At 63.2% G+C, this 26,380-nt stretch overlaps 1 protein-coding gene across 4 annotated transcripts; it reads left to right on the forward strand.

Moving 5' to 3' along the window:
* Window positions 1-6: 6 nt before the first annotated feature.
* MEF2D (myocyte enhancer factor 2D) lies at window positions 7-26,135 on the forward strand. Of its 4 annotated transcripts, none has more exons than XM_040538962.1 (10): window positions 7-149; window positions 3,946-4,149; window positions 8,948-9,085; window positions 12,249-12,459; window positions 14,509-14,565; window positions 17,200-17,396; window positions 17,549-17,569; window positions 19,836-19,965; window positions 22,241-22,481; window positions 23,209-26,135. In XM_040538962.1, the coding sequence occupies exons 1-10, from the start codon at window positions 96-98 to the stop codon at window positions 23,534-23,536; spliced, it is 1,581 nt and encodes a 526-aa protein (XP_040394896.1). In that variant the 5' UTR covers window positions 7-95; the 3' UTR covers window positions 23,537-26,135. The 4 variants fall into 4 exon arrangements, with proteins under 4 accessions (XP_040394896.1, XP_040394897.1, XP_040394898.1 ...); XM_040538963.1 differs by having other exon boundaries at window positions 19,839-19,965; XM_040538964.1 differs by lacking the exon at window positions 17,549-17,569.
* The last annotated feature ends 245 nt before the right edge of the window (window positions 26,136-26,380 follow it).

The following is a 26,380-nucleotide window of genomic DNA, read 5'->3' on the forward strand; positions in this document are numbered from 1 at the left end:
CCCCAAGCTTTTTCATGAAAGCCTTTTAAAAAGGGGGCTCCTCTTCGCCTCCCCTGAGCCGAGTCGCCCCGCTGCGGTGAGGATTTCCCGAGAAGATGGGGAGAAAAAAGATCCAGATCCAGCGGATCACGGACGAGCGCAACCGGCAGGTGGGTGCCCCCCTCCCCAAAACCCTTTTTTCACATATTTCCAGGGTCCCATTTCTAGAATCCCCATTTCCACCCCCTCGGGGCCAACCTGTGCTTTTCTTTCCTAACCCATAAGGTAAAGAGACGGGCGGAGCTCGGCACCTGGGGCTGGATTCAGGCCGTTTGTGACAGTTGCCCAAAAACAGGGCAAATAGCCCCATTTTCTTGGGCCGGCCGCAGCCGCGTCCTGGAGCCGCTCGTGCCATTTCCATCTAAGTGCTTTTCCAGAAAAGCGTCTTCTCCACTTAGCTGCTGCTATTCTATTTTTTTTCTTCTTGCAGAAAATATATTTCGTTTGACATTTTCCGTGAGGTTTTTCCAACAAAAAGCAGCCACAACAAGTCTCCATTTTTCTGAACGCAAACAACCCAAACAATTTTTATATTTTTATTTTTATTTTTATTTTTTTTTCGCTTGAAAACTTGTAGCTGCCCGGGGATCTTTTTTTTTTTTTTTTCTTGTTGTGCCAGACTTGTGCTGGGCTGAAGCCAAGCCGCTGCCACGCGTGCTTGTGTGTGCATGCGTGAAAAACACAGGCGTGTATCTTAGAGTAAAAAAAAACACAAGTTTTTCCCTCGTTTTTTTTCTCTTTGCTGAGCCTGACGGGTGGAGTGGCAGCGCTTTGCTGGAGCAGCTTTGCCCTGGGATGGATCCATCGATGTTTTTCCCCGTAGCTGTGAGACTTCCAGCTGCAGGTGCCGCAGCGTGTCCCGCTCCGCTTCTTTCCTGCTGCTTTTTTTTTTTTTTTCTAAGGAAAACCCCAAAACCGTGGGCACGGTGTGCGTTCCTAGCGCGTAAAAGGTGGCAAGCGGCAAAATCCGCGGAGCCGTTTTGTTGCTCCGCAGCTAAACAAGAGAAAACCGCAGGGCCGCCTCCTCCCGGCTTTATGGGGTGGTGCTGGGGGGTCAGGACGGGCGTGAAATGGTTTCGGTAAGGTCCCAAACGCTCGCGGCGCTGCTCGGTTCCGCACCGCGCAGGGGCACGAGGGGCTGCTGCAGGGATGCGCCGGCGCTGCCCGGCGTTGGGTGCGCGCAGCCGCTTAGTGGCGCCCCGTGGGAGGCTGAAACGGAGGGCAAACGTTTGGTCACCCCGGGGCTTGGTGGCACAGCCCGGCGCTGCTGTGGAAGCCATCGGGAAGGGGAAGAGGCGGCTCTGTGCCGGCAGCCGAGGCGGTGGCAGGCGTTTGCGGGGCGGCGCGGAGCCTCCGGCGGTGCCGTGGCGTTGGCCCCGCGGGGAAGCGGCTTTGCGGGCTCAGGTCGCCGGGCTCACCAACGCCCCCGTCTCGCCTCATCTGGTTTGTTCCCCTCCTTCTCCTGCTGCCGCTGCTGCAGGTGGGGGATGTCCGTGGCGGCGCTTTGTGCGCGGCTGCTCGGCGAAGCCGGCTTAAAACCAGGGTGAGGGCAGGCACGGGGAAGGGCTCGCTCTCCGTGCTGCGCTCCGGGGTTCGCGGAGCCCGAGGCTGCTGGATTACGCACGGGGTTTCGTGCTGCTGCCCTGCAGCCAGCTCAAATGGAGGTCCCGTGGTCACAGCCTGCATCGCCCGGCCGGATCCTGCAGCCTGGCAAGGAGAGGGCTGCAGAGGGGGAATGTTGCGGCGGCACCCACGTCCCCGCCGGGGCTGCTGCTCCCTCGGGTCCATCAGCAGCCATCCACAAGCCCGTGCGGAGGAGACCGGGATTACAGCAGAAGCCAAAGCCCGGGGAGGAAAGCGAGTAAGAGTCACTAATGTCATTAGGGGAATTACTGGAGAGGATTTGCCACGACAGATCAGACCATCAGCCCTTCAGGGCCAGGCTGCTGACTCTGGCAGCGGCCAATATGGTTTGCATCAGGGAAAAGGCAAAAAGCCGCTGGTGGCGCGGGGCTGTGCGGGGCAGTAATACCTTCCTGACCCCTTCGGTGATCGGCTTACGCCCCGAAGCATGAGATTTGATTACCCTCTTAGCCTTAGGAGGTTAATTCTCGGAGATGAGGCTCGCACCTGTGTGCGCCCCGGCCCCCGGCTTGGCTCGGCCGGGTTTGGGGTTTTTCTCCCCGGTCCCTGGTGGATGTGCGGGGCGGTGGCGCCGGGGACGGTGGCGCGACGAGGCTGGTTAAAGGGCAAATCTGAGCTTTCCTCTGCGGGGCACTGAGACAGGGGGGTGCTCCTGAGCCCTGTCCCCCACCTGTAGGGGAAACATCCCCTCGTCTGCAGAGCCACGGGGGGTTTATTCGGTGCTGTGGGTCCTGCTGGTGGCTGCTCGTTGTGTGGGTTCATTCTGACCCCCAGAGCAGGAGGGGGGGTCCCCACGGGTGTTCGGAACCCCTTGGCCCTCGAGCGTCTCGCTGCACGGCGAGGCCGGGCTCGCGCGGACGTCGGCCACGTGAGCGCACGCTCGGAGCCGCTGGAGCACCGGGGCGAGCGGGCGCACGTGGCGGGGAGCAGCGGGTGAGGCGATTAGAGCTGAATCTCGTTAATGCTTAATCATCCCCGGGAGATGGCAAGGGGGTGGTGGGCAGCTCCCCGCGCCGGGGCTCCCCGGGCTGTGCCGTGGCCGGCTCGGCGAGACGCGCTCCATCCATCTGCGCCGGGGTGGAGGGGGAAGCTCAGGTGGCCTCAGGCTCAGCTCTTTTACTCCTCCAAACAGAGACTCGTGGAAGCAAAATCCTCATCCACGCTCGTCCCGCCGTGCTTGGAGCTGAAGCTGTTGGGCTCTGAGGCCGTAATGGGGTCGAGCCCTCCCGTGCCCGCGGGCGGCGATCCCCGGCCATGCCCCGGCTGCTGCCTCACCCGCAAGGGCAGCGCTCAAAGCGGCGCGGGAGCCTCCCTGCCTCTTTGTTCCTTTTTGTTCCTGTTTTTTGCTTCTTGCTCAGGGAGCTTTGGCCAAGTGTCGCGCCTTTCTCCAGCAGTTTGTCGCTGGAGGGTTCGGGGCGGGGGGGGGGGTTCAGCGTTTGCTTGAGGGCAGCCGGAGCATCTGCGTGTGAACCAGCCCCAACCCGGCCAGCGGGGTCCTGGTGGGGCTGGGTTTGGGCTGTGAATTGCTTGGGTTTGGAGCTCGTGCCCAGCTCCCCGCAGCTGTGGCCACCTCGTTCCTGGCCCCCCGCCTTCTCCTGACCCATGCACGAGGTGCTGGGGGGGGGCTGTCGAGGTGTTAGGGGGCACCTCGTTGGAAGCAGGGGCAGGATAGGGCCGCGGCGACCCTGCTGGCCGGGCAGGCGGTGCGGGAGATGCCCCGGCAATGTCACATGTCAAATGCAGAGTGGGACACGCAGAGGGGCCAACCCCAAGGCCCAAAGCTTTGTTCCCAGCGCTCCTTTTCTGTGCCGGGGGGGACTTGGCCCCGGCTCCGCTGCTCCCGGGGTCCGGTGCCATCCGAGCGGCCGCGGCGAGCGAGGAAGAGCTCTGCGCTGCATGAATGTTGGGCTGGGAAAAAAAAAAACAACAAAAAAACAAAAAAAACCAACAACCCTCAGCCCCCGGACAGATGGTAGCTCTGCTGGGGATTTTGCTGAAATTTCTTTTCTCTTGATTTGGCAATATGCGATTTCCAATGCTGATAATCATCTCTGTGCTTGTGAAGTGTCTGCCTCGCACCGAGCCCAAAATAGGCATCGGCACGAATCCGTTGGGCCGCGTGAGCGTGCGGAAGAGGGAGGTGAGAGGGGAGAGCTTGGGGCTGTGGTCCCCGTGGGGGACCGAGGACAGGAGATGTCCCTCTGCCCTTCCCTTTGGTTTCGGCCCCGGTGCTCATCCCGAATCCTCTCCGCTTGCTTCCAGGTGACCTTCACCAAGCGCAAATTCGGCTTGATGAAGAAAGCCTACGAGCTGAGCGTCCTGTGCGACTGCGAGATCGCCTTGATCATCTTCAACCACTCCAACAAGCTGTTCCAGTACGCCAGCACCGACATGGACAAGGTGCTGCTCAAGTACACCGAGTACAACGAGCCCCACGAGAGCCGGACCAACGCGGACATCATCGAGGTGAGGCCGGGGCCGAGGCCGGGAGGAGGCTGGGGCCGGGAGGGGGACGCGCAGACGGCCGGTGCCGGGCTGATTTTGCGTCTTTTTGGTTGAGCGTGCACAAATCCTCACTTCTGGGCGGCGGAGTTGGAAGCCACCTGGAGCTGGGTGCTGTTTTAGGGCTGCGAAAGCGAGGTGTGCTTTTGGGATTTGCTTTGGGGGATCTGCCCGTGGCGCAGGCGAACCCGGGGTGGTTTCGGAGGCACCTCCCGGGGCTGCAGCGCTGGGCGCATGGCTGCAGCTGGCGCTGTTCCCCTGAAGCTGCTCCAGGTGCTCACGGTGGGGTTGCAGGACACCAGGACCTGCCTCACCGAATAATTCGGGTTGGGAGGGACCTTTGGGTGCCTCTGGTCCCACCCCCGCTCAGGGGTGTTCACCGGGCGCCCCGCAGAGCGGCGATGGCACGAGGGCGCCGCACGCTCCTCGCTCCTCGGCGGCGAGCCGCGTGTGGGCAGCTCCCGTTTACGCCTGGGCAAATTCAGACAAACGCAAGGGGCCGGCCGGGTAATTATTGACATTACAGGCAGGCAGGAATTAACACCCGCCGAGCCGTCAGGCACTCGGGGCGGGCGAGCAGCAGCAGATCAGAGCGGTGCCGCGGGGGGCGCGGGCGCTCCCCGGCACGGAGCCGCTCGGACCTCGCGCGGCGAGGCCCCGAAGCGCTGCAGGGATCGTCCTCCCCCGCCGCTCGGACCTGTCACTGCTGCCTTTGAATCTCTCCGGTGCAATTCAGCAGCCTCAGGCTTTGATTTCGTGAAGGGAAGAAAAAAAAAAAAAAAAAAGCCCACAGCCTAGCTCACGAATCGGAATTTTTATTATTTTTTTTCTCGCTCCTCCCCGAAACGTCTCATTTCTGAGCCGTCCTCTGCGCCAGCAGCAGCACCTGCCCGTCCTGTGGACCTTTGGAGACCTCCCTGCCCGCGCACGCTTGAGCCTTAAATTGTTCAAAATGCCTTTTCTGGACCCTTTTTGAGGCGCACGGCCCCGTCCCCAGGCAGGGAAGTGCCCCGAGCACCACGCGGTGGTTTTACAGCCGCGGTTCCTCGCCCAGCCTCTCCAGGATGCTCATACTGGAGCTCGCAGCGTCGAACAGATTTGTCTTGGCCTAAAAATACCGTAAACATTTTGGGCAGCATTCTCTGTTCCCTTATGGTCCAAGATGCAAACACTCCCAAGCCGACAAGTTACACGCAGTCCTTGGCACCCAAAGAAATTCTGTGTTTGCACCACATGAAACGATGAATCTGCATCCAAAGCTGGAGAGAGGAGCGTCGGGAGGGGAAGGATCCGGGTGGATGGCGGGGAGGAGAGCCCCAGCTCGGCACGCAGAGCTGCTGTCACCCGCTCCCGAGCGCGGGGAGATCCTGCTCGGGCAGGTTTGAAGCTGCTCGAGCATCCGTCCTCGTCCCTTGGAGCAGGGCTGGGGCCGCTCCAGGGTTTTTCTGCTCCAAAGCTGACTGCGAGGGGCTGAGCAGCAGAGATTTGGCTGGGCGGAGGTGGCTGTGACACCCGTGTCCCGTCCCCCCAGGAGGGCCGCAGCCCCCAGCAGCATCTCGGGTGTTTGAGGGTGGCCGTGGGGCCGTTGGCAGCCCGGGGAGAAGCCCCTCGAGTTGGTTTTCCCGGTGCAAGGGGAGCGAGCGCGGGCTCGTGACGGAGGGGATTTGGGCTTTTCCTTCGCACCAGCGCTTGGAACAAGGCGAGGATTTCACCTTGCTCCCCTTGAAAGAGAAAGAAGGAAAGCGAGCAGCTGGGCACCCTCGGAGCAAAAAGCCTCCGGATGGGAAGGTCCCGAAATTAAAGAGCTCGGCGAGGGGCGGCGCTCCCTGGGGACGCGTTTACCCCGTGCGTCGGGAGGGCTTTCAGCCCCTGTGCTCTGCGCCCGGCCAAGTCCTGGCTGCGGCAAGCTTTTAAGTCTGAGAAAATCTCCCTGCCTGCACGGGGGGGGGCTCCTTAATCGGTCGGGGGACAGCTGAGGCCCCCGGGCAGGCACGCTGGGTGCCACGTGCGCGCCCGGCCGGGGATCACGCCGGCTTTGCTCTCGCTGTCGCTCCTCGTTTCCCGCAGCCCCGCTGACGTGCCAGCTCCCGACGGACGGGGCAGAGCTGCTGGGGGGGACCGGGGTGCTCCAGCTCTTAAAGTCAGGCTGCAAATCCCCTGCTTTCCCTGAGCGTCCCAGGGGAGCTGCATCTTCCCTAATTCCCCTTCCCAGGGCTGTGCTCGTGTGGGTTCAGAGCCGCGGCCCCGTCCCGGTTCCCCTCCAGCCTTCCCCAAAGCCGGGGGCAGTCTGGATCCCGGTCGCCCTCCTTTAGGGGAAGGAGCCTGCATCCTGGTCGAGCATCGTTTCCTCTCCATGCTCCGGGTTTCCTGCTGCTCTCTCACCCTCCTTAGGTGTAAACCCACTCCTGGATGAGGCAGGAAAGCTAGGAAAGGGCTTTTTTTTGGGGGGGGATGTGACCTTCTCGCCCTGGTTTCATCCTTCGAAAAATTCCTGATGCGAAGGTGTTCGTCTTCAACGGGCTTGAAATGGGAAGTGGGCGTTTTCCACTGGATGCAGCCCAGTGAAATAAGGGTTTCCTTTCTCTTCACGCCTTCTGCTTTTCCCCCTAGCAGCGGACCGAACCCGGTGGGGCTCGCAGGTTAATTACAGCAGGACTAATTGCACGAAGTGGCCGGGGAGAGGGAAGGGGCCGTGGCACCGCTCCGGCGAGGCGACAGCAGCCGTAATTCTGCACTTGCTGCTCCGCTTGGGCGTTAAATCCTGGGAGTTTGGGGCAGGTTCGGTGCAGCTGGGCATCGCCTAAAGCCTCCTGCCCCGGTTCTGGGCTGCGGGGTTTAGAAAGGAGGAGGGGGGGGTCCCGCTCGGCTGCGACCTCCTGCAGGGTAGCAGGAGCTGACCCCGATGGAGGTTTCGACTGCAGTTGGAGGGGATCTCCAGGGGGGCGAGGGGTTTCCCTGCTGTTTTGTGAACAGAGAGGAGAGAGGTGGGAGAGCCACGAGGGGGGCACAGCCCTTATTAGACACCGGAGAGTCTCCCCAGCACAGCTCCCGCCGCACACATCTGGAGGAAACCCGGCTTCATCGCTTCCACGGCTCACGGAACGGCGTTTTCCACTTTGCCTCTGGAAGAGAGAGAAGGAGGAAAAACTCTTTGCAGAGCAAGGAGAGAGGCTCAACTTTCCGTCTTCCAGCCACAGCAGCGAAACAAAAGGTTTTGGAAAAGAAATGCGCAAAAAAAAGCACTTTCCAAAAAAAAAAGGCGAACCCGTCCCTTCCTTGCTGCGGGAGCGCGGGGCTTTTTTTGGCCCGTTCTAAAAACAAACAAGGGCACGCACGAAAATAGCAAAATAACTGGGAAAAATCCTCGGGAACCTACAAGAAAAAAAAAAAAAACAGCCTCGGGAACCTCCCCTTCGGTGCAGCCCTCGGGGTCAAGCCCCAGCTCCGTGGGTGACGCCGATGAAATTCGCTCCCGGCCATGCCAGTAAAGGGCATTTCCACCACGTCTGCCCCTGCCTGCCCTTCCCTGGGGAAGGGGCAACAAATGGCACGATTTTGTAGGATTTTGGGGTACGACAACGCCAAACGGGGCTTCGGATGCCGCCGCGGCGCTTGGGCGAGGACGCGGCCAAATCCCGGGTGCGAAAACGCCGGGCACGAGGGAGGCACGAAGAAATTGGGCCGCTTTTTTGAGATATCGTTTCCAAATCCGCTCGTTTTCTTTGCTGTTGGGGCTGAATTCCCCGCGCCATCGGGCGAGCGGGCAGGTCGGGGAAGTGCCTCGGGTGGGTGATGGAGAAAGCGTCGAGGCACGGCTGCAACGCGGGGGGTTCGGCTGGAGATTCGCAGAGTTTTCAGGGGCTGCAGCGAAAAAAAAGCGACTTTTGGGCAAACCGCGCTGCCCATACGGCCCCCAGGTAGATGGAGAGCCGCTCCAGGATGTTTTGGCCCCGAAACAGAGCTGTTTATTGCTGTTTAGGAAGACAAGAGGAGAATTGTCAAGGCCTTTCTTTTTTTCTTTTTCTTTTTTTTTGTTTTTTTTTTTTTTTCCCCTGCTGGATTTGGCATGAAAAGGGACCAAGACTTCCAGGAAATTCTGTAGCTTTGACTTTCAAAAAAAAAATAAAAAAAAAATTGGCAAGCGGCGGTTCCATAATAACGCCTAATTGCCTTTGGTATTTTGAAAATAAAATGATTAAATGTGCCTGCGTAACGCAATCTGCAGATCGGCTCCTGAGCACGACGGAGGGGTTTTTGGTCCAAAGCCTGCCCGGGGTCTTTGTGCCCACCCTGCGTGAAATGGACGGACCCCAAAGCCGCTGCACGGTGCTGGGGTGATCGAGGCCCGGGCCTGCTTTTTACCTTTTTTTTTTTTTTGGTTTTGGTTTTGGTTTCCTACGTGTAATAACGGTTTTTGTGTTTCTAGCAGGAGAGCGCGTCCCGTCCTTAGGGTTTATTTCCCCTCCTTGTCGCTGCGGTGACCCTGGGTGACAAAAACGCATCCGAGCTGGTGCGGGGCCGAACTCAGCACCAGCGCAGTCAGGAAAAATAGGAAAAAAAACATGAAATCCGGGAAGTTTCTCTCCATCCATCCACCAAAACCCCCTTAGGACCGACCCGGCGCTGACCCTTTTTAATGCCACCGCGCGCCGGGGCCGCCCCGCGCCGGGGGGCGTTTTGGGGGGGGACACCACCCGTCCCCGAGGGCTGCCCGTTGCCCCCAGCAGTCCCAGATCTCAAAGTGTCCCGGTTGTGTTTTCAGACGTTAAGAAAGAAAGGTTTTAACGGCTGTGACAGCCCGGAGCCCGACGGAGATGACTCGATAGACCAGAGCCCCTTGATGGAGGATAAATACCGTAAAGGCAGCGAGGATCTGGATATCCTGTTCAAGCGATACGGTGTAAGTACCTGCCCCGTGGCCGGAAAGCCTTCATTACCTGTTCTTTTTGTTTTGTTTTTCTTCTGTTCGATTTCCCCCCCGACCTCGTCCCCGCTCCCTCCCCGCCACCCCCGTGTCCCCCCACCCCACCCCGCACGTCACAGGCGCTGAACAAGAAGCACAGGGAGTGCGAGAGCCCGGAAGGGGACGAAGTGTTTGCGTTGACCCCGCAGACGGAGGAGAAATATAAAAAGATTGATGAGGAGTTTGATAAAATGATGCAGAGTTACCGGCTCGCAGTGAGTAGCTGGTGGCCTGCAGCCCCCCCCTTCCCCGGCCACCTCCAGGTGACGGGGGACTTGCATGGCTTTGCTTCGGAGCCGTGCTGTGCCGTGGGAGCCGATGCACCAGGGCCCCGAATGCACCCGAAAGGGCAGGAAATTGGGGAGAAAAAGGGCGAAAGTGGCTCCTAGGGGTGGCGGCACCGGGGACCCTCGGGGTCCCTCCGGTTTCCCAGCTGGAGGAGTGGGAGCAGCCCCTGGGGGACCTGTCCCAGCCAGCTCCAGCACCCCCAGGGCGGGCAGCTGGGGATGCCTCCCTTCCCTGGCCCCAAATACCAGCCTCCTTTTGCCCCCGCAAAGGGGTTTTCCCTGGCTTCTGCGCCCCGAGATCCCCACGAGCCGGCAGGGAGCAGACGGGGTCAGCCCGGTTTGGGCGATTCCGCCTTAATTCCCCCCAAATCCATCAAGCCCCTCGGGGCAGCTGGCGGCCGTGGCAGGAATCCAGGCAGGTTTTAGCCCCGTGATCCCAGGCCCGTCAGCGGGGTGGCATCGGGACAGCGCTGGAAGGGATTTGTGTCAGGAGGCGGGGGGGGGGGGGGGGGGGAGCGTGTCAAATTAGTCGTTAGGGCAAGGCAGCGAGGGCTTGGAGCAGGGGGGATTAGCCCCGAGTCGCTGCAGCCGTAATCAATGCCGCCGAGAGCACGACGGAGGCGAATTTTCAAGGGCTGGCTGCAGCGTTCGAAAATTTCACGCCCCCTCCCGCCAGAAAAACAAACAAACAACAAAAAAAAACACGATATCTGCCCTTCTGCGCTTCTCTCAAGCCCACGCAAGTGAAAATTCGGGCTTTTCTCGAGATTTGGGGCTTGTGAAATCCACCTCCCTTGCTCTTGCTGACTCAGCTGCCAAAGCGCGAGGCGTTTTCGCCCCGGTGCCGCTCGCCCGGCGGCGACGACGACGACGACGAGGTTCCAAGCCCTTGCTGGGGCTTGAGCGGGGTGGGGGGCGCAGCCCCGGCCCCCCGGCTCTCTGCAGGCCCCAGGGGAGCTCCCCGTGCCCGCCGCGGTTCGGCGGGTGGCATTCGGGCGCCGGGGATCGACGGCAGGGCATCGGGCTCCCCGACTAAACCCCTCGCGCGGCAGGGACGGAGCGGTGCCGGCGGTTGAAGCCGACGCTTCTCCTTTTTAACCGGCTGCGGTGGTTTTGTGTGTGTGTGTGACGAGAACTAACCGGGGGCGCTAACAGCAGCCTTGCTCGCTAAAGAAGCCTCTGCGTTTCGCAGCGCGTTTGCGAAGGCTTTCGGTGAAAGCAGAACCGGTCGAGGCTTGGCTCACGTGTGCATCTTCTCCCCCAGATTTCGGCCAGAGACGCGCCCCGGCTGCGCCCCCGGGTCCCGGCTGCGCCCCCCACCCCGGGGTGCTGGCGCTGGGGGGACCTGGCACCGGGTGCGGAGGTGCTGGGGGCCGGAGGCGGGTTAAGGCCAGGCGCCGCTCTCCGGCCCCAGCCCTCCCGGCTTTGCCACGGCGTCGCCGAGGCCGCGCCGCGTTAGCTCGTCCTTCCCCTTCCCGGGGACACGCCGCGCACCCGCGCGCTCGCGGTGATTTCTTACACAACGCCGCCGCTTCATCGTTCACACGCCCAACAAAACCTGCTTCCCCTGCCTCTCTCCCCCCCCCGTTTTTTTTTTTGTTTTTTTTTTTTTTTCCTTTTTCTCCTCTGCGCTGAGCACGGGGAGGGCTCGGCATCAGGGCTGGGAGGGGATGAGCCCGGTGCCCCGGAGCCTCCCGGAGCCGTGGGGCAGCGCGGGCTGGGAGCAGCCGCAGGATCTGTGAAGGGCAGGATGCCCTTGAGCGGGTGGGAGGGTTTCCAGCAGCCAGCTGAGCGAGCACCTTCCCTTCTCCCCTCCTCTCCTCTCCCCCTAAAGGAATTCACCCGCTCGGGGCACAGCGACGGGGGATGCTCCGCTCCCCCCGCCCTTCCCCGCAGCCGGCGGGACGTGGGGCTGGCCCCGCGGCGATGCCCGGCGGCACCGGGGTGCTGTGCCGTGCCAGCCCCCGGCAAATTGAAGTGGGACTTTAGCAAAGCCTCTGCTAAAGCCTCTAAGCAGGTGCCTGCTCCTGTTAATGAAGAGCAAATCAGTGACATAAGAGAGGCTGATGGGATAAGCACGGCGAGCCTGGCTCCCGCGGGGACGCTGGTAGGTGAAACTGGGCCTCGACCTGCGGCCGAGGATAGGGCTTGAGCCGTGCTCCTGCTGCCCCGGGTCGCCTCCTCCTCCTGCCCTGCAGCTCCTGGTGGTGGCAGGACAGACCCCGGTGTCACCCGGAGGGGACGAGGGGATGAGGTGACGCCAGCCTGCACCAGGGGCTCGGTGCCGAGCGGAGCCTGCCCGAGCTGCGGGGTGTCCGTGGGGCAGTGGTGCTGGGTTAGGGGGCTTGTCCCAAACCTACGGATGGGGAACGGCCTCGTGAGGTCCCCCCGTCCTCTGCGGTGGGACAAAAGGAGGTGCCGGCGCCCCTCGGGGCACCCCAGGGCGCTGCTCCCCCCCTGTGATGCTTTGAGTCACGTCCTGCTGGGGCTGCTCTGGAAACACATGGCCAGACACCAGGGGTAAATAAATAGATGTGGCCTCAAAGAGAGGCAAAGCGGCTGGTGGCGAAGCTCGGCTGTGTCCGAGCGGACCCCCGGCTGCTTTTCCTGGGGGGTCCAGGCTCCTGTGCTGGGGTCCCCAAGTCACCGGGACGGACGGCAGCAGCATGCGGCAGCAGCGAGGGGGCTGGGGGTGACCAAAGCGGCCCCCACTTCAGCCGTAGGACGTCGCCGCCTCTCCCGAGGCAGGATCCGGCCCCTTCTCGGCCGCCGCCTGCCCGACGGCCCCCCTTTACCTCCCGCTCTCTCTTCAGTCCGCAGTGCCCGCGCCGAACTTCGCCATGCCGGTGACGGTTCCCGTGACCAACCAGAGCACGCTGCAGTTCAGCAACCCGGGGAGCTCGCTGGTCACCCAGTCCCTCGTCACCTCGTCGCTCACCGACCCCCGGCTCCTCTCGCCGCAGCAGCCGGCGCTGCAGAGGAACACCGTGTCCCCGGGGCTGCCGCAGCGGCCGGCCAGCGCAGGTGAGCGGCACGGCGGGCACCCCACGATATGGGACACCCTAAAATCTCACTCCAGGGGGGTCCCGGTGACCGTCCCCCCCCCACCCCACCCCCCCCCTCGCCCGGGTGTGCTTTTCCAGAGCAGGATGTTTCGGAGCCAGGCGGAGCCGAGTCACCCTGTGCCAGTCCCGGCTCAGAGGTGGCAGCCGGCGTCCCCTGTGCCGGCGGTGTTGGGGGACACGGGACCGCTGCGTAAAAAGGGTTTTTCTGGCTGCAGTTGGTCCCTGAGCTGTCAGTGACACCGATCTGCCGACGGGTCGGAGGGGCGGCCGCTTCCAGCAGGGGCTGGTGGCCGAGGAGGGCAGGTTGGGGAGAGGCTCGTGTCACCCACGTCCCCTGCAGCGGGGGGGGGACACGGGGCTGGGGACGTGTGACCGCGGTGCGGTCATGAATAATAATAGCGTGCAGAAAGCCCCCGCCTGCTATTTTGGATGCGGCAGATGGTCCGAGCCAGTCGCACGGGCTGCAAGCGGCAGAGGCGAGGGCGTGGGAAGGGGGCCAGGGGGTGCCCCCAGAAACCTCTGGAGGGGGCAGAGGGTGGGATTTCAGCTGGACACGATAGGAGCCGTGGTTCGGAGGTGGCTCGTTCGCTTTCTGCTCCTTCTGCGCAGTCCCAGGGATGGCTGAAAGCTCTTGGAGCTGAGGAGCAGCCCCTGGATTTGGGGGAAGGCTCTTCGTGCTCCGGGGCTGGTCCCAAAGGGCAGCAGCTCCCCCCAGGACAGGGCAGAGCCTGAGCCCTGTGCCCAGGCCACCTGCAGGCATCGACCCTGCCCTGCTGCCGGCCTGCGCAGGAAAAAAAGAGGCTTCGTTGCGAGGCAGAGCCCGCTCGACGCTCGCAGTTTCCATCCAGCTCACGAAGCGTTGGTTTCGGGGGGGATAATTTGGTGGTTGGGAGCGCAGAGGTGTTCCAAGTCCAACCATCTGCGTTTCATTCACTTGCTGCCTGGGACACGGAAGAAATCCTGTTTATAGGAGCCAGGCCTTCGCATGTTAGAAGAGCTATTTCTTTTCTCTCTCTCTCTTTTTTTTTTGTTTTTAGCAATGCGCTCGAGAGGGGCGCAGAGCGCCGCGTTATTGTTTCCAAAGCGAAGGCGGCGCTGGCTCCGTGTCCTTGCGCTCACTGCTGCCGCCTGCACGGGGACGTCACGGGCGCAGGGCAGCGGCCAGGGGAGGTTTTGGGGGCTGGGATGGGGTCGGCATCGCTGAGCCTGCTCTCGACCCCCGGGGCTCTGCTGTGCCGGTGAGGGTCGGGGGCGCACGGGGTCCTGCCTCTCCGAGCCGGGCTTCGGAGCTGCCGGGCACGGTTTGCGCCCCCATCCCCTAAGGCAGCGCCGTGCTTGCCGTGCCTCTGGGGTCACCGTGCCCTTCACCACGCCGTAATTTATTTTGGGGACCACCACAGCCCACGGTCCCACTTTCACGCAGAGGGCGAAGGCACTTCCCGGCACGGCGGCCCCCCCAGCACTTCTGCTTTCGGGGGCTCGCTGCAACCCACTCTGGCAGCAGGTTCCCGCCTCCTCTTGCCCCATGTAGGGGCGAGGAGCGAGGTGGGTCTGGTTTTTTGGGGAAGAAAAAGGGCCCCGGCCTGCTTTTCCCAAGCGCTCGCCTTCGTGCAGCGGGGCCGCGGGGCCGGTTTCCGTGCGGTGCGAGCGTTCCAGGGCAGGTTGTGTTTCACGCCGTGCTGCCGGGGCTCGCTTCCCCGCAGCACGGGCCCCGCGTCCCTCAGGAGGGCTTGGAACAAAATAGCCGCAGTGTTTTCCGAGCCGTGCGCTTCGGACCGGGCCCCCCGTGCCGCCTGGCTGCTGCCCAAAGGAAACGGATCTGCCTGGATATTGTTTCCAAACCCGATCACCAGGAATGCTGCTCATTTTCGCCCGGGACTTTTCTCCCCGGGAATGAGACGCCGCTGATTTCCATCTGCCTTCCTCCCTCGCGTTCCCCCTCTTCCTCCTCCCTGCTCCCCGCGTTCCCGAGCTGCTGCTGACCCCCCCCTTTCCGATGCCTTTGCAGGGGCGATGCTCGGCGGAGACCTGAACACCACGAACGGAGCCTGCCCGAGCCCCGTGGGTAAGTGCGGGGCAGCGCCCCAGGCTCTGTTTGCGGCCCCGTGCCTCAGTTTCCCCATAAATCCTACGGGGACAAGGGTTTCCCTAGTGCCGTTCAGAGCAGCTGGGGGAGGATGGAGAGGCGCCGGGGAGGATTTGGTGGCTCTTGGTCCCACCGGCGGGAGGGTTTTGCCCGCGATGCCCCGAGCCGGCACGTTTCCTGGAGGCGTTTCGGCACAGATCCAGGGGGTTCGGCATGTTCGGGGGCTCCTTGGTTTTGGGATTGCCGCAAAGCACGGGGCTGGCCTTGGGCAGCCACATGGCGGGGATTTGGGCAGCTTGGCATTTAGCTCCCCGAGCCAAAACCCACTCCTCCCCTGACCCCGGGTGAGTCACTTAACACCTGATTCCTCCTCGCGCCTGGGCCCTGTAAAGGAACTTTACAGCAAGGAAAAAAGCTCATTAAGGCCCCTTTCCACTGCGAGAGCCCCGGCGCTAACGAGGCTCAGACCTTGTGGCTTAGCTCCCTGGCTATAAAATGAGCTAATAATGCCTCCTGCCTCCGCTGGCTGAGCAGCGAGGGCTTCGGGGCCGGCACCGGGACCGGTGCTTGCGTGGGCGCAGCCAGCACCCGGCGATGGCTCCTGCAGCTCCACAGGACGGGTGCTGACCCCCCCCCGGGGGGAGCAGGGAAGGTGACCCCACACCCAGCACCCCAACCATCCCATTTTGCCGTGGCGTTGCCGGCCGCCAGCACGCCGCAGGAGCACGGGGTTCGCCGTTTCCCCAGTTAAAACCCAACTGGGACCTGGATCCCGCTGCTCCGGCGGCGCCCCCGGCCCTACAACCGCCCTGCGCCGGGGATGGGGGCTGGGGGGGGGCCTCTGCGGCTCCGTCGCGCCCCCCCGGCCCCCCCGAGGCCGCCCGCCGCCCCCACGTCAGCTGTCGCGAGCAGCCGCGGCGGCGCGGAGCTTGGCAGGGCCGGTGAATGTCAGCATTGACGTCAGCGCAGCATTCCCCGCGTGCCGACGGGCGCGAGGAGCGGGCTCGGTGGCCCCGGGGGCTCCCCGAGCCAGCCGACGGAGCCCGGGTGGGTTTTGGGGTACCCGGGGCATCTCCTCCCCCCTTCCTCCTCCTCCTCCTCCTCCTCTTCCTCCTCCTCGGCTCTGCACCACCGTCACCTGCTGCCTCTGAGTCATCGGCCGCCGTGCCTCTGGCCCCGATCCCGCAGCGATGCGGGCGGCATCCCCGGATCCAGCGCCCCCGGTGCCTCGGGGAGGGGGGCGAGCACCCTGCCCACCCCCGGCCTCACCGCAACGGGGACGCGGGGGCAGCAGCAAGGGGCCTCGCCGCGATTTTGACTTTTTTTTTTTTTTTTTTCTTTTCCATTTTTGCATTTTTGACTCGTTCTTTTCCATTTTTGCATTTATTTTTTTTTTTTACTTCTTCTTCTTTTCCGTTTCTGCGTTTTTGACTTTTCTTTCTTCTCCATTTCTGCATTTCACACACCCCCCCCCTCCACGGCGGTCACGCCGGCGGGGCAGGGGGCTCTCTCCCGGGCAGACCACCCCGAGCGCTGCACGCAGGGGGGGGTGGCAGCGTCCCTCCAAGCTGCAGTTGCCGTGGGAGCCGCGCACGCAGCGGTGGCAGCGCCACCTTAGCAAGGAGAATTTTGCTTTTTAACGCTTTTTGCTTTTTAACGCTTTTTGCTTTTTAACGCTCCACCTCCGGGCTTTGGCACAGCTCCGGGCCGCTGCCACCGGCGGTGAGGATGCGCCGCGGGTGGTGAAGGTCACCCGGGAAATGTCACGGGCATCAGAGCCGGGGGCTTTGCACGCTGATGGTGAGCAGCTCCCGGTGCACGGAGGCGACGCTCAGGACCCCATGTGCTGCTTCGGGGCCGGGGGCCGGTCCCCTCCCTCGGGCAGGGACGCTGCTGCAAGCGTTGCCAGCGTGCCGGGGCAACGCCGCTGCCACCAGGCGCCTGCTGAAATGCAGATGTAGCAATGCCATGGTGGATGTGATTAATAATGCAATCAGCGACCTATTTTTCCCGGTCTAACGTGCAATGAATATGAGGGCTGAATCCTGGTGATTGCTAAACGCCTTTCTATCTTTGGGGCCTATTCATAAAAAAAAAAAAAAACCCTCATCAGAACAGTAATCTGATCCAATTTATTCCTTTCCTGATGTTCATCAAATCTTTCCCTTTTTAAATTTTTTTCTTCCTTTCCTTTCTTCTTTTTTTTTTTTTTCTCTCCTCTTTGCACATAAAATCCTTAAGTGGAGCAGCGGGAGGAGGAGGAGGAGGAGGGATGCTCAGATCTTCAGAGGGGCAGCAGGATCAGTGAACCAGCTCCTCTGCTCCGCCACAGCCCCTTTTCGTTGCTCTGGTCCCAAAAAGGGGCCTGAAAAGTAAACGTAAGAGTAATTACCCCCCCCTCGCCAGGGCCCTGGTGCCCTGCTGGAGCAGTGCGAGGAGTCATCGCCCCGAGAGTTACCGCTGGTTATTGCGGCGATGTCCTGCAGGCGAGGAGCTGCCCGGCCACGGGGGGCTCGTGGCCACTTCCCCGTGCCCCCCGCGCACACGGGGGGAACCTTGGGGCATCGCCACAGCCGCGCTCTCACCTCCTTCTCGTGCCCGTTTTCCCCGCAGGCAACGGCTACGTGAGCGCCCGCGCCTCGCCGGGTCTCCTCCCCGTCTCCAACGGCAGCACCTTGGGCAAAATCATCCCGGCCAAGTCCCCGCCGCCGCCGCCGCCCTCGCACGGCGCCCAGCTGGCCGCCAACAGCCGCAAGCCGGACCTGCGCGTGATCACCTCGCAGAGCGGCAAGGGGCTCATGCACCATTTGGTGAGCCTGGGGGGGGGGGCTCTGTGGGGCTGGGGGTCCCGTGCCGGGCACCGGGGGGGGAGGGCTTTGCCGTGGGGGCGCGCGGCGGCGGCGGGCACGGGCAGCGGGGTTAACGGTGCCTCTCGGTTTTCTCCCCGTTCCTGCGCGGGCAGACGGAGGACCACTTGGCTCTGGTGAGTTGCCTGCTGAGTGCGCATCGTGGCGGGGCGGGACGTGGGCTGCTCGTCCCCGTTGTCCCCGCATCCTGCCCCGGCTCTCCGCTGGGAAAGCCACCGGCATGGGCACCGCTGCCCCCGTCCCGAGAAAAAGTCCTTTTTTAGGGAAAGCAGAAGGAAGATCTGAATCGCAGGCTAGGACGTGAGCGCAAACCCTGCTGGCCTCCCCCAGGGGCTCAGCCAGGTCCCCGAGTGCCACCCCTGACCTTCACCGGGGCCACCGCAGCTTGTGGCATGGGGAGACCTGGCCCGATGCCCCCCCGGGAGAGACGGGGGGCATCCTCCCGTGGGGAGGATGTTATTTAAAGCCCGAGTGAATCCTCCAACCCCCCTGTGTGCACAGGGGCCGTTCTCCCTGTTAGTTTTGCGGCAGTTTTCCCTTTTTTTTTCCTGCCAGCAAAGTGAACGCCACCTTGCTGGTGGCCGTGATTCACTCGGCTCCGTTGCTATTCTGGTGCAGGGCAGATGGGCGGCAGGGCAGCGCAGCGAGGAGAGGGCGAGAGCCGCAGCGGGACGCAGCTCCCGCGGCCAGGGAAAAGCTCTCCAAAAGCCCGGCAGCGAGCCGGTGCCTCTGCAGCCTGCGAGGAGACGCTCCTGGCCAGGGCAAGGACCGAGCAGGGCCTTGGCGGATGAATTCTGCTGCTCCCCGTGCCCTCCAGACCTCCTGCCTTCCCCTCCCTGGCAGCACCGTGCCTCAGTTTCCCCAGAAAACACGTCCTAAACCTCCTGCCCCTGCACGGGATCTGCCCCGCTGTCCCCACCGGGGTGCTGCGGGTGACCTCTGGCTCCTCGGGGGGCTTTGGAGAGGCGCCCCCCGTGCCCCTGCAGGGTCTGCTCCCCACGAGCACGGCGGTCGCACCTTTGGGGCATGCCCGCATGGTTTGGGGGAAGCTTTGGGGGGCTTCGCAGCGCTTTGCAACCCGCCTGGCACCTGAGGCACGGAGCTTGCATGCCTCGGCACCTCTTCCCTGCATGCATCGGGATCAAAGCTCGGGAGGGGGGGGCGCTCCCCGCAGCGCAGCCGGGGCTGGCACCCCCGGGTGGAGGGCCTGGGGGCTGCGGGTCGCATCCTGCTCGCTCTTGCCGTGCACGGGACGGGGCTGAGCCCACCGCCACGGCGTTTCCCTGCAGCATCCCTGCCCCACGGGTCGGCGGGCGCCGGCGGGCGCGGGTGCCAGCGGGATGCACGCCAGGACAAACCTTCCCCCGACGGCCCCGGGGCTTTAGCAATTAGCACCCTGCTAATCGCCTTCCCTGCGTGGCTGCAGCACCCAGCACCCTGCGAGGGCAGCGTTCGGCCCAGGAGGGCCCTGGGAGGCTGCAGGCCATTGCCCAGCCCCGTGCCCAGCCCCAAAACGCCGCGGGAGCCCCGGGGTCCCCGCGCCGGTGCCCGCCGTGCCGCGGAGGACGCGGTGGCCTCGTGCCGGGCGCGGTGGGAGCCGGGCACCGCCCCGGTCTTGCCAGGGTGACGTGTGCCGGGGTGCTGCAGCTTAAAGGCAAGCCTCTTGAGTCCGGTTTAAATCAGATCAAGCAGAGGCAGCGCAGATTATCTGCCTTGTAAACAGGGCTGAATCCGACCCGCCGAGCCACCCACGTAGCTGCCTCTCAAACCCCGGGGGGAGGCCGGCGCGCGCCCCTCCAAGGGCAGGATTTTTCCGCAGCGGCCCCGCTGACGCCCGAGCCCCCCAAACCCCACGAGGGCACCAGCCCCACGAGCTGCCGAGCGCGGGGTTTTTTTGGGTGCGAGGAGGCCGGATCGCCTTCCGAACCCGGTGCTGCAGCTCGCGTTGGAGGCCGGGGAGGAGGAGGAGGAGGCGTCAGCCCCGCGCGGCGTTAGCCAGCGTCGATTTTGTTCCGCGCCTTTCTCCCAGCACAGCAATCACATGCATCCTCTGGAAAATAGCGCCTGTTCCTTTTTTTTTTTTTCACATCAGAAGGGAGCTGGGAGGATGGGTGCCTTACGGAGGCCGTTGCGGCGGCGGAGGCTGCGCCCTCCCAGCCCTGAGCAGAGAAGTGCCCCGATGCCCACCCAAACACCCCCAAACCTCCCAAGGCTCCTAAAAGTCTCTAACCGGTGCGCTTCGTGCTGCAAGGAGGAACCCCCAGAGCGTTTGCTTAGCCCCGGGACCTGCCTGGGGGGCAGCTTGGGGGGGGGGATTTTTTGGGGTGGGACAGCAGGGTGCAGCGCAACGCCTTGTAACAACCTCTCCCTTTGCTTCCCCAGCAGAACACGCAGCGGTTAGGTGTCTCCCAGGCGACCCACTCTTTAACCACGCCGGTGGTTTCGGTGGCCACCCCGAGCCTGCTGACGCAGGGGCTGCCTTTCTCGGCCATGCCCACCGCCTACAACACAGGTAAGGAGCGCGCAGCCCCGCTGGGGGGCTCCGTGACCGCTCGCCCAGCTCCCTGCTGCCAGGCGTGGTGAGGTCCAGGAGCTTCACGGGATTAAAAGCGAGGGGAAGCTCGTTATATAAATATAGTGGGACCTGGCTGTTATAGCCAGAAGCGCTGTAAGGGCACGCTTGTGGTGCTGCAGCCCATTGCAGGGTGCTGGCAGCGCGGAGGTGCTGTTAAGCGGCTGCTAATTGCAGCTACGCCCTGCTCAAGGCGAGCTGGGGGCGATGTTGTAACAGGGGCTTAACGAAAATGAGCGTCAGGGACCCAAAAGTTGGGGAAGAATGCAAACCGTCCTGCTCGTAGGCAGAGACGGGGCTGGTGGGGCACGAGCCCAAGCGGAGGGCTTGTCAAACCTCCCGGAGGCTTCAGGGCTTTCCTGCCTGACTCCTTCTGGCGTTTGCGCCGAGAAAAGTTTGCAAAAAATGTCGAAAGCTGCTGGGCTGGAAGAACCCGGGCTAGGCGTGCTGGGAACTCCCTGCCGTAATTAGTAGGTGTTGCCCAGGAGATGTTTGTGCGTGGCGGGGAGGCTCCTCTCCTCCCGTGGAAGTCGTCCTCGGCCACCAGCAAGCCTGCCTATTGCCAAAATCCCTAAAATAGGCTTTAATTGGGCCCCGCGCTGCTGCCAGCCCACGTGGCTTGGGGCCGAAGGTCAGCTTCTGGGATTTCTTTTCCTCCTGAGATGCGCCACGGGTGGAGAAGCGATTCCCACCCGGGCGCCTGGGGTGTCCGTGGCCGGGGTGTTTGGTGGAGGCGCTGCGGGGGCTTGGATCGTCGCGGGGTCCTCACCAAAACCCCAACCCCGTGCCCCGGCTGTTGCCCCTCGTTTCTCCCAACCTGCCAAGTCGCTGGGAAGTCTCTGTTTGGGGCCGCGGAGATGACCTGGAGCTTCCCGGGGCCCTTCCTGGCGCCGGCACTGCAGCCGGCTGGTGCCGAACCCAGCGGCTCAGGGCTGCTGGAGGGACCGGGGGGGTGCCGGGAGCTCCCCGACCTGACGGGCTGGTGCCGGGGTGAGAAAAAACCCCGTGTGGGGCAGGAACGTGGTGCGGGGAGGGTGCGCAGGGCGTGCCTCCCGCCAGCCCGCCGGCCCTGGCAGCGGTTCAGCGCCTTCGCAGCCACCTCTCCGTGTGCCGCCGCTGCCGCGGGCGGGTTCGGGCAGGGGGGGGGGCTGAAACCACAGGCACCCGAAATGACAGAGGGGAGAGGGGGGAGCGGGGTCGGGGTCAGGCTCGCTCGGCGGCCGAGCATCTGCGGGTGGCCGTATCAGATGCAGACGTGGCTCCGAGGACGCAGCCGGTCGCGGCTTTGCACGGCTCCTGGATAAGCAGCTCCCTCCCCGGCGCTGCAGCAGTGGGAGAGTTGCCACCACTCCCCGCAGCCCCGTTTTCTGCCCTGCAGCCCGGTGGCCTCCCTGCATCCCAATGTCCTCCCTTCATCCCAGCGTCCTCCCGGCATCCCAGCAGCCTTCCTGCGTCCCAATTTTCTCCCCTGAATCTCGGTGGCCTCCCTGCATCCCAGCGTCCTCCCTGCATCCCAGTTTTCTTCCCCGCATCCCAGTGCCCTCCTTACATCCCAGCAGCCTCCCTTCATCCCAGTGTCCTCCCTACAACCCAGCAGCCTCCCTGCATTCCAGTTTTCTTCCCTGCATCCCAGCAGCCTCCCTGCATCCCAGTTTTCTTCCTTGCGTCCCAGTGTCCTCCCTGCATCTTGGTAGCCTCCCTTCATCCCTGAGTCCTCCCTTCCATCCCAGCGCCCTCCCTGCACCCCGATTTGCCTCCCTCCACCCCAGCAGCCTCCCTCCACCCACGCGGAGGCCGGCCTCAGCTCGTGCCTCCTTACCGGCGGCCGGGCAGCGCCATCTGCTGATGCGCAGTGAGGGGCCGGGGGCGTGCAGAGCCGAGGGGTGCCCCCCCCCACCCCCACCCCACCCCCTCCTTTTGGCTCCTACTGCCAATGCCCGGTGCTGCCTGGGCCGGGGGGGCGCAGGGGGGGTGTCCTCGGACCCTCCAGCCCCGTGTGCCGGCGAAGCTGCCGATTCCTTGGACCGGCCGCCGCGCTTTTGGGGAGCTGCAGCGGGCAGTGGGGGCTGCATGGGGGGCTCCTGGGGGGGGGGGGGGGGGGGGGGGGCTCGTGCCTCGGAGCTGGGAGAGAGGTGCCCCGTGGCCAGCGCTGCTGTGAAACTTGGTGACAGCCGTGCTGCTGCTCACGTTGGCGTTGCTGCTCCTTCCCTTGCAGATTATCAGCTGACGAGCGCTGAGTTGTCCTCGCTGCCCGCGTTCAGCTCACCCGGGGGCTTGTCCCTTGGCAACATCTCTGCCTGGCAGCAGCAGCAGCAGCAGCAGCAGCAACAGCAGCAGCAGCAGCAGCAACAGCAGCAGCAGCAGCAACAACAGCAGCAGCAACAGCAGCAGCAGCAGCAGCAGCAGCAGCAGCAGCAGCAGCAGCACCTCGTTCCCGTCTCGCTAGGGAACTTAATGTAAGTGACACGGGTACCGTGGGCGGCTCACTTCGTGCTGCAAAGGGAAAAAAAGAAAAAAACACATCCAAAGGGAAATGGGAGCCTGTGGCAGGATGAGGTGACTGCGAAGAGCGATCCCGCTAGTGCAGGAGGAGTAACTCCTAGTGCTGGCGGTGAATTGCTCGAATTACAAAGTCCCGTGCGGTTCCCTCGTGGAGCAGGTGTGCAGAAATGGATCTGCTCACAGCCAGGAGCAAAGCAGCCACACTCCCGGAGCTTTTTCAGGGTGTTTCAGTCAAAACCAAGGTCTAAGCAGCTCGCCCTCGGTCGCACAAAGGCTGTGAGGCAGGGATTGAAGAGAGAGGGGCTCAGTGGCAGCCCCAAAGCCCGCTCAGGAGGAAGAAGCTGGCACTTGGCTCTCGCCCTGGGGTGCCCGGGTCCCACGCGGGCACGGCAGCACCTCTCTCCTCTGCGTGTCCAGGGTCCGGAGGTGGGGTCGGGGCTGTAACGCGGGGTGTTGGTGGTGAAGGGCTTGGGCAGGGTCTAATCCTGGCTCGGCAGCATCACGGCCCATTCCTCCGCGATGCGCGGGTTAGGAGCTCAGTGGATTGGAGGGCGAGGTGCCAGCGACGAGATGAATAACGAGAGCCTTCCCATTATCTCCTCCTCACCTCTTTCTCCACCTCCTCCCTCCCTCCTCCTCCTCCTCCTCCTCCTCGCACGCTCCCCGCCCTCGGACGCCCAGACAAGGGAGCCACTTGTCTCACACCACCACTTTGACTGTCAACACCAACCCCAACATCAGCATCAAGTCGGAGCCCGTCTCGCCCAACCGGGAACGAAACACTGCCACCCCGCTCAGCACCTTCCCCCACCAGCCCCGGCACGAGCCCACCGGCCGCTCGCCCGTCGACAGCCTCAGCAGCAACACCAGCTCCTACGAGGGCAGCGAGCGGGACGATCCCGCCCGCGCCGATTTCGGCTCCTCCCTGGGGCTCCTGCGCCCCAGCAGCGAGCCCGAGGGGGAGAGCCCCTCGGTGAAGCGCATGCGGTTGGATACCTGGGTCACATAACGGGGTCCCCGCCGTCCCTTTTTTTTTGGGGGGGGGGGGGGGGGGGGAGGAGGGGAGGCTCCGCCGGCTCGCAGCGGGGAAGGGGAGGGTGTGTGTGTGGGGGGGAGGGCTACGGGGTGAAGCGGGTTAGGGGTTGGGGTGGGGTTGGGGAGATTATCATAAACTGCCTGAGAAATAGCTTTAGGATTTTGTAGGCATTCATTCTAGCACAGCGGGCGGCGCGCGCGGCGAGGCCGGCTGGGGGCGGCGAGGATGGGGATGGAGGCGGGGGGGGGGGGGGGGGGGGGCGGCGAAAATCGGATGGCTGCGTCCGTGCCGGAAGGAGCGGTCCCCGGCGGGGCTCATCCCTGCGGGGACAGCGGGGACGAGGGGTCCCGGGGTTGGGACATCCCCGGAGCAGAGCTTCTGCGGGGGGCGAGGGGCGATGGGGCGCGTGCTGGCAGGCGCTGAGCATCCCCGGAACGCCTCGTGCTGCCCCGAGAGCCCGGGGCAGGGAGAGGAGGCTCGGCCGTGTGAAATCGGGCTGAAATCCTCCCAAAAAGAGGCTGCCCGAGGGCCACGTCCTCCGCTGGTCCCCAGGTAGCGGCGGGCAGGAGCGGGGTTCCTGCCGGGATGGAGCGCAGCGCGCGCGTCCTTCGCCACGGGAAAGTGTCGGGGGCACGAGAGGCAGATTTTTTAAGGCTTAATCCTGACTTTTGGGTTGAAACTTAGCTACAGAGAGCATCTTTTCCTGCAGATAAGGGAACTGTGTCTGGCCGCAGTCACGTTAAACCTGCCCTGACCTCTCCTGGCCGCGTCCTGCGGGGTGCAGGTGGAGCCCGGCCGTGGTGGCGCTGGTTTTGAAGAAATTGCGGTTTTTACCAAACAAAAGGCGCAAATGCATTTCAAATGCATTCCCATCCCACGTGGGTCAAAGCTTTAAATTAGAGGAATAGGAGCAAATAGCGTTTATTTAGGGATGCAGCTGAAATAACGCCCTTGGGATTTCGCCCGAAGGCCTCGGAAGACGGGGATGAGCCACGCGGAAAATCTGCTGCAGCCTCAGCCGCGTGATCCAGGGGCAGGAAAAAGGGCACGAGGGAGACGGGGGAAGTTGTGGTGCTGCCGGCTGCTCCGGCGGGTCCCCTGGGTGCCGCAGCCTTTCGGGCTTTCCCCTGCAGGCTCTCTGCTCTGGGATGCCGTCCCCATCCCCGTCCCCGTCCCTGTTCCCGGCGGGGGATGACCTTGGGGACATCCCTCACGCCGGCAGCGCTCCCCCTCCGCTGAAGGTCGCGGTTGCAAAACGGCACAAAACCTGCCCAAACGCCTCCCCGCCAGCAGCAGCTGGTGGCAGAGGCTGCCCTGGGGCCTGCGTTGTGGGGAGAGGAGCGAAAATTCCCGGTGGGATTCACCCCCCCACCCCGGCTTCTTGCTTCTCCCAGAGACCTCCGCAGAGCGTGGGGTTTCCAGCCCAGCCTGCTGAAACGGGGAGTGTTGCGTGAAAACGTGCTTGGGTGATGTCAAAGGAGAAGCCAATTGGTGTTTTTCTAAAGTTTTTCCACCCCTTTTTTTTTTTTTTTTTCCCCCAATGTGATTTCCCCTAAGTGTCTTAATTGGAAAAAGCAACAGAAAAAAAGTAAACGGTTGTGATGGAATGAACGTGGGCAACTTAAAGCGAGTAGTTTGAGGCGAGGAGACAGAACGTCCTCCAGAAATCAGGTGGAAAGAAACGGCTAGGAGAAACGATGGCCGGGGAGGGAAGCACGGGGTGCTCCTCCTGTCCCTGCACGAGCCGCCAGCTGGAAGAAGCATCACGAAGACTTCCCCAGCCAGGCCCCGCCGCTTCTCACCCCAAAATCCCCGCGCAGGGCAATGCCACGCGCCACCGGCTCACCCAGGGACGTGCCGGGCGGAGATTTCCTAACGAAAAGCTTTGAAATATCAAACCGTTCCCACATTTTTTTTTTTTCTTTTTGATGAAAAATTCTCGCTTTCCTCTCCCGATCCAGCACGGCGCTCCCGAGGGACTCGGGCGGGCGATGGGAGCCCCCGCAGGCTCCCGGCAGGTTTTGTGCGGTTCTGCTGCAGCACCTCTCTCCCCGCGCCCCAAGCCTTGCCCAGCGCTTACTGGGGCGTACTGGGAGGCTTCGTGTCGCGAGCGGGGCGGGGGGGCGGACGTGCCTCTGTCCGTCCGTCTGTCCAGGAGGCAGGAGCCCCCCCCGCGCGCTCCCCACCGCTTTCCGTCACCGTCCGGCTCTGCCCCGCGGAGCCGCACCGCAGCTCTTTGCACGGCCTTGCTTTGGAAATTAGGCGGGATTGACGACGACGTCTCATCGGTATCATTTTGTTTTCTTTCCTTCTTCACCGTCCTGCGAGGAAAACCAAACCACAACCAAACGTTTTCCGCCCCGCCGGGGGGGGGAGCGGGAGGGCGGCGGCGACGCTCCCCCGGGGGGAGGCGAGGAGCGCCGGGCACCCTGCGGCGCCGAGCAGCGGCACGCGGCCGTGCGGGGGGCAACGAAACATTTCCGCTCATGGACTTCACGCCCCGACTCCCGCGCTCACACCTCTACCTTGAAGCTGAGAGCCTGGAAAAAGAGGAAAAAAACAAACAAACAAACAACAACAAAAAAAAAAACACAACAAAACAAAACACAAAAACCCACAAACGGAACAAAACAAACCCAGGAAAACGCACTCGGACGCGGATCCACCTGGAGGGGCGAGCCGTGCTGTGCCGTGCCGATGTGTGCCGAGCCGTGCCGATGTGTGCCGTGCCGTGCCGATTCGTGCCGAGCGGATCCGCAGCAGCACGGCCCTGGGACTCGACGACCCCCGGCTCGTGCCACGGGCAAGTACGGCTCG

The sequence above is a fragment of the Cygnus olor genome, chromosome 28, assembly GCF_009769625.2.
Source record: "Cygnus olor isolate bCygOlo1 chromosome 28, bCygOlo1.pri.v2, whole genome shotgun sequence".
NCBI lineage: Eukaryota > Metazoa > Chordata > Aves > Anseriformes > Anatidae > Cygnus > Cygnus olor.

Excerpts from the sequence above, each read along its gene's own strand:
- MEF2D (XM_040538962.1), top strand. The coding sequence starts at position 96 with ATGGGGAGAAAAAAGATCCAGATCCAGCGGATCACGGACGAGCGCAAC. Across the intron at positions 150-3,945 it reads CGGACGAGCGCAACCGGCAG|GTGACCTTCACCAAGCGCAA; the intron begins GTGGGTGCCCCC and ends GCTTGCTTCCAG. Across the intron at positions 17,397-17,548 it reads AGGGGCTCATGCACCATTTG|ACGGAGGACCACTTGGCTCT; the intron begins GTGAGCCTGGGG and ends CTGCGCGGGCAG.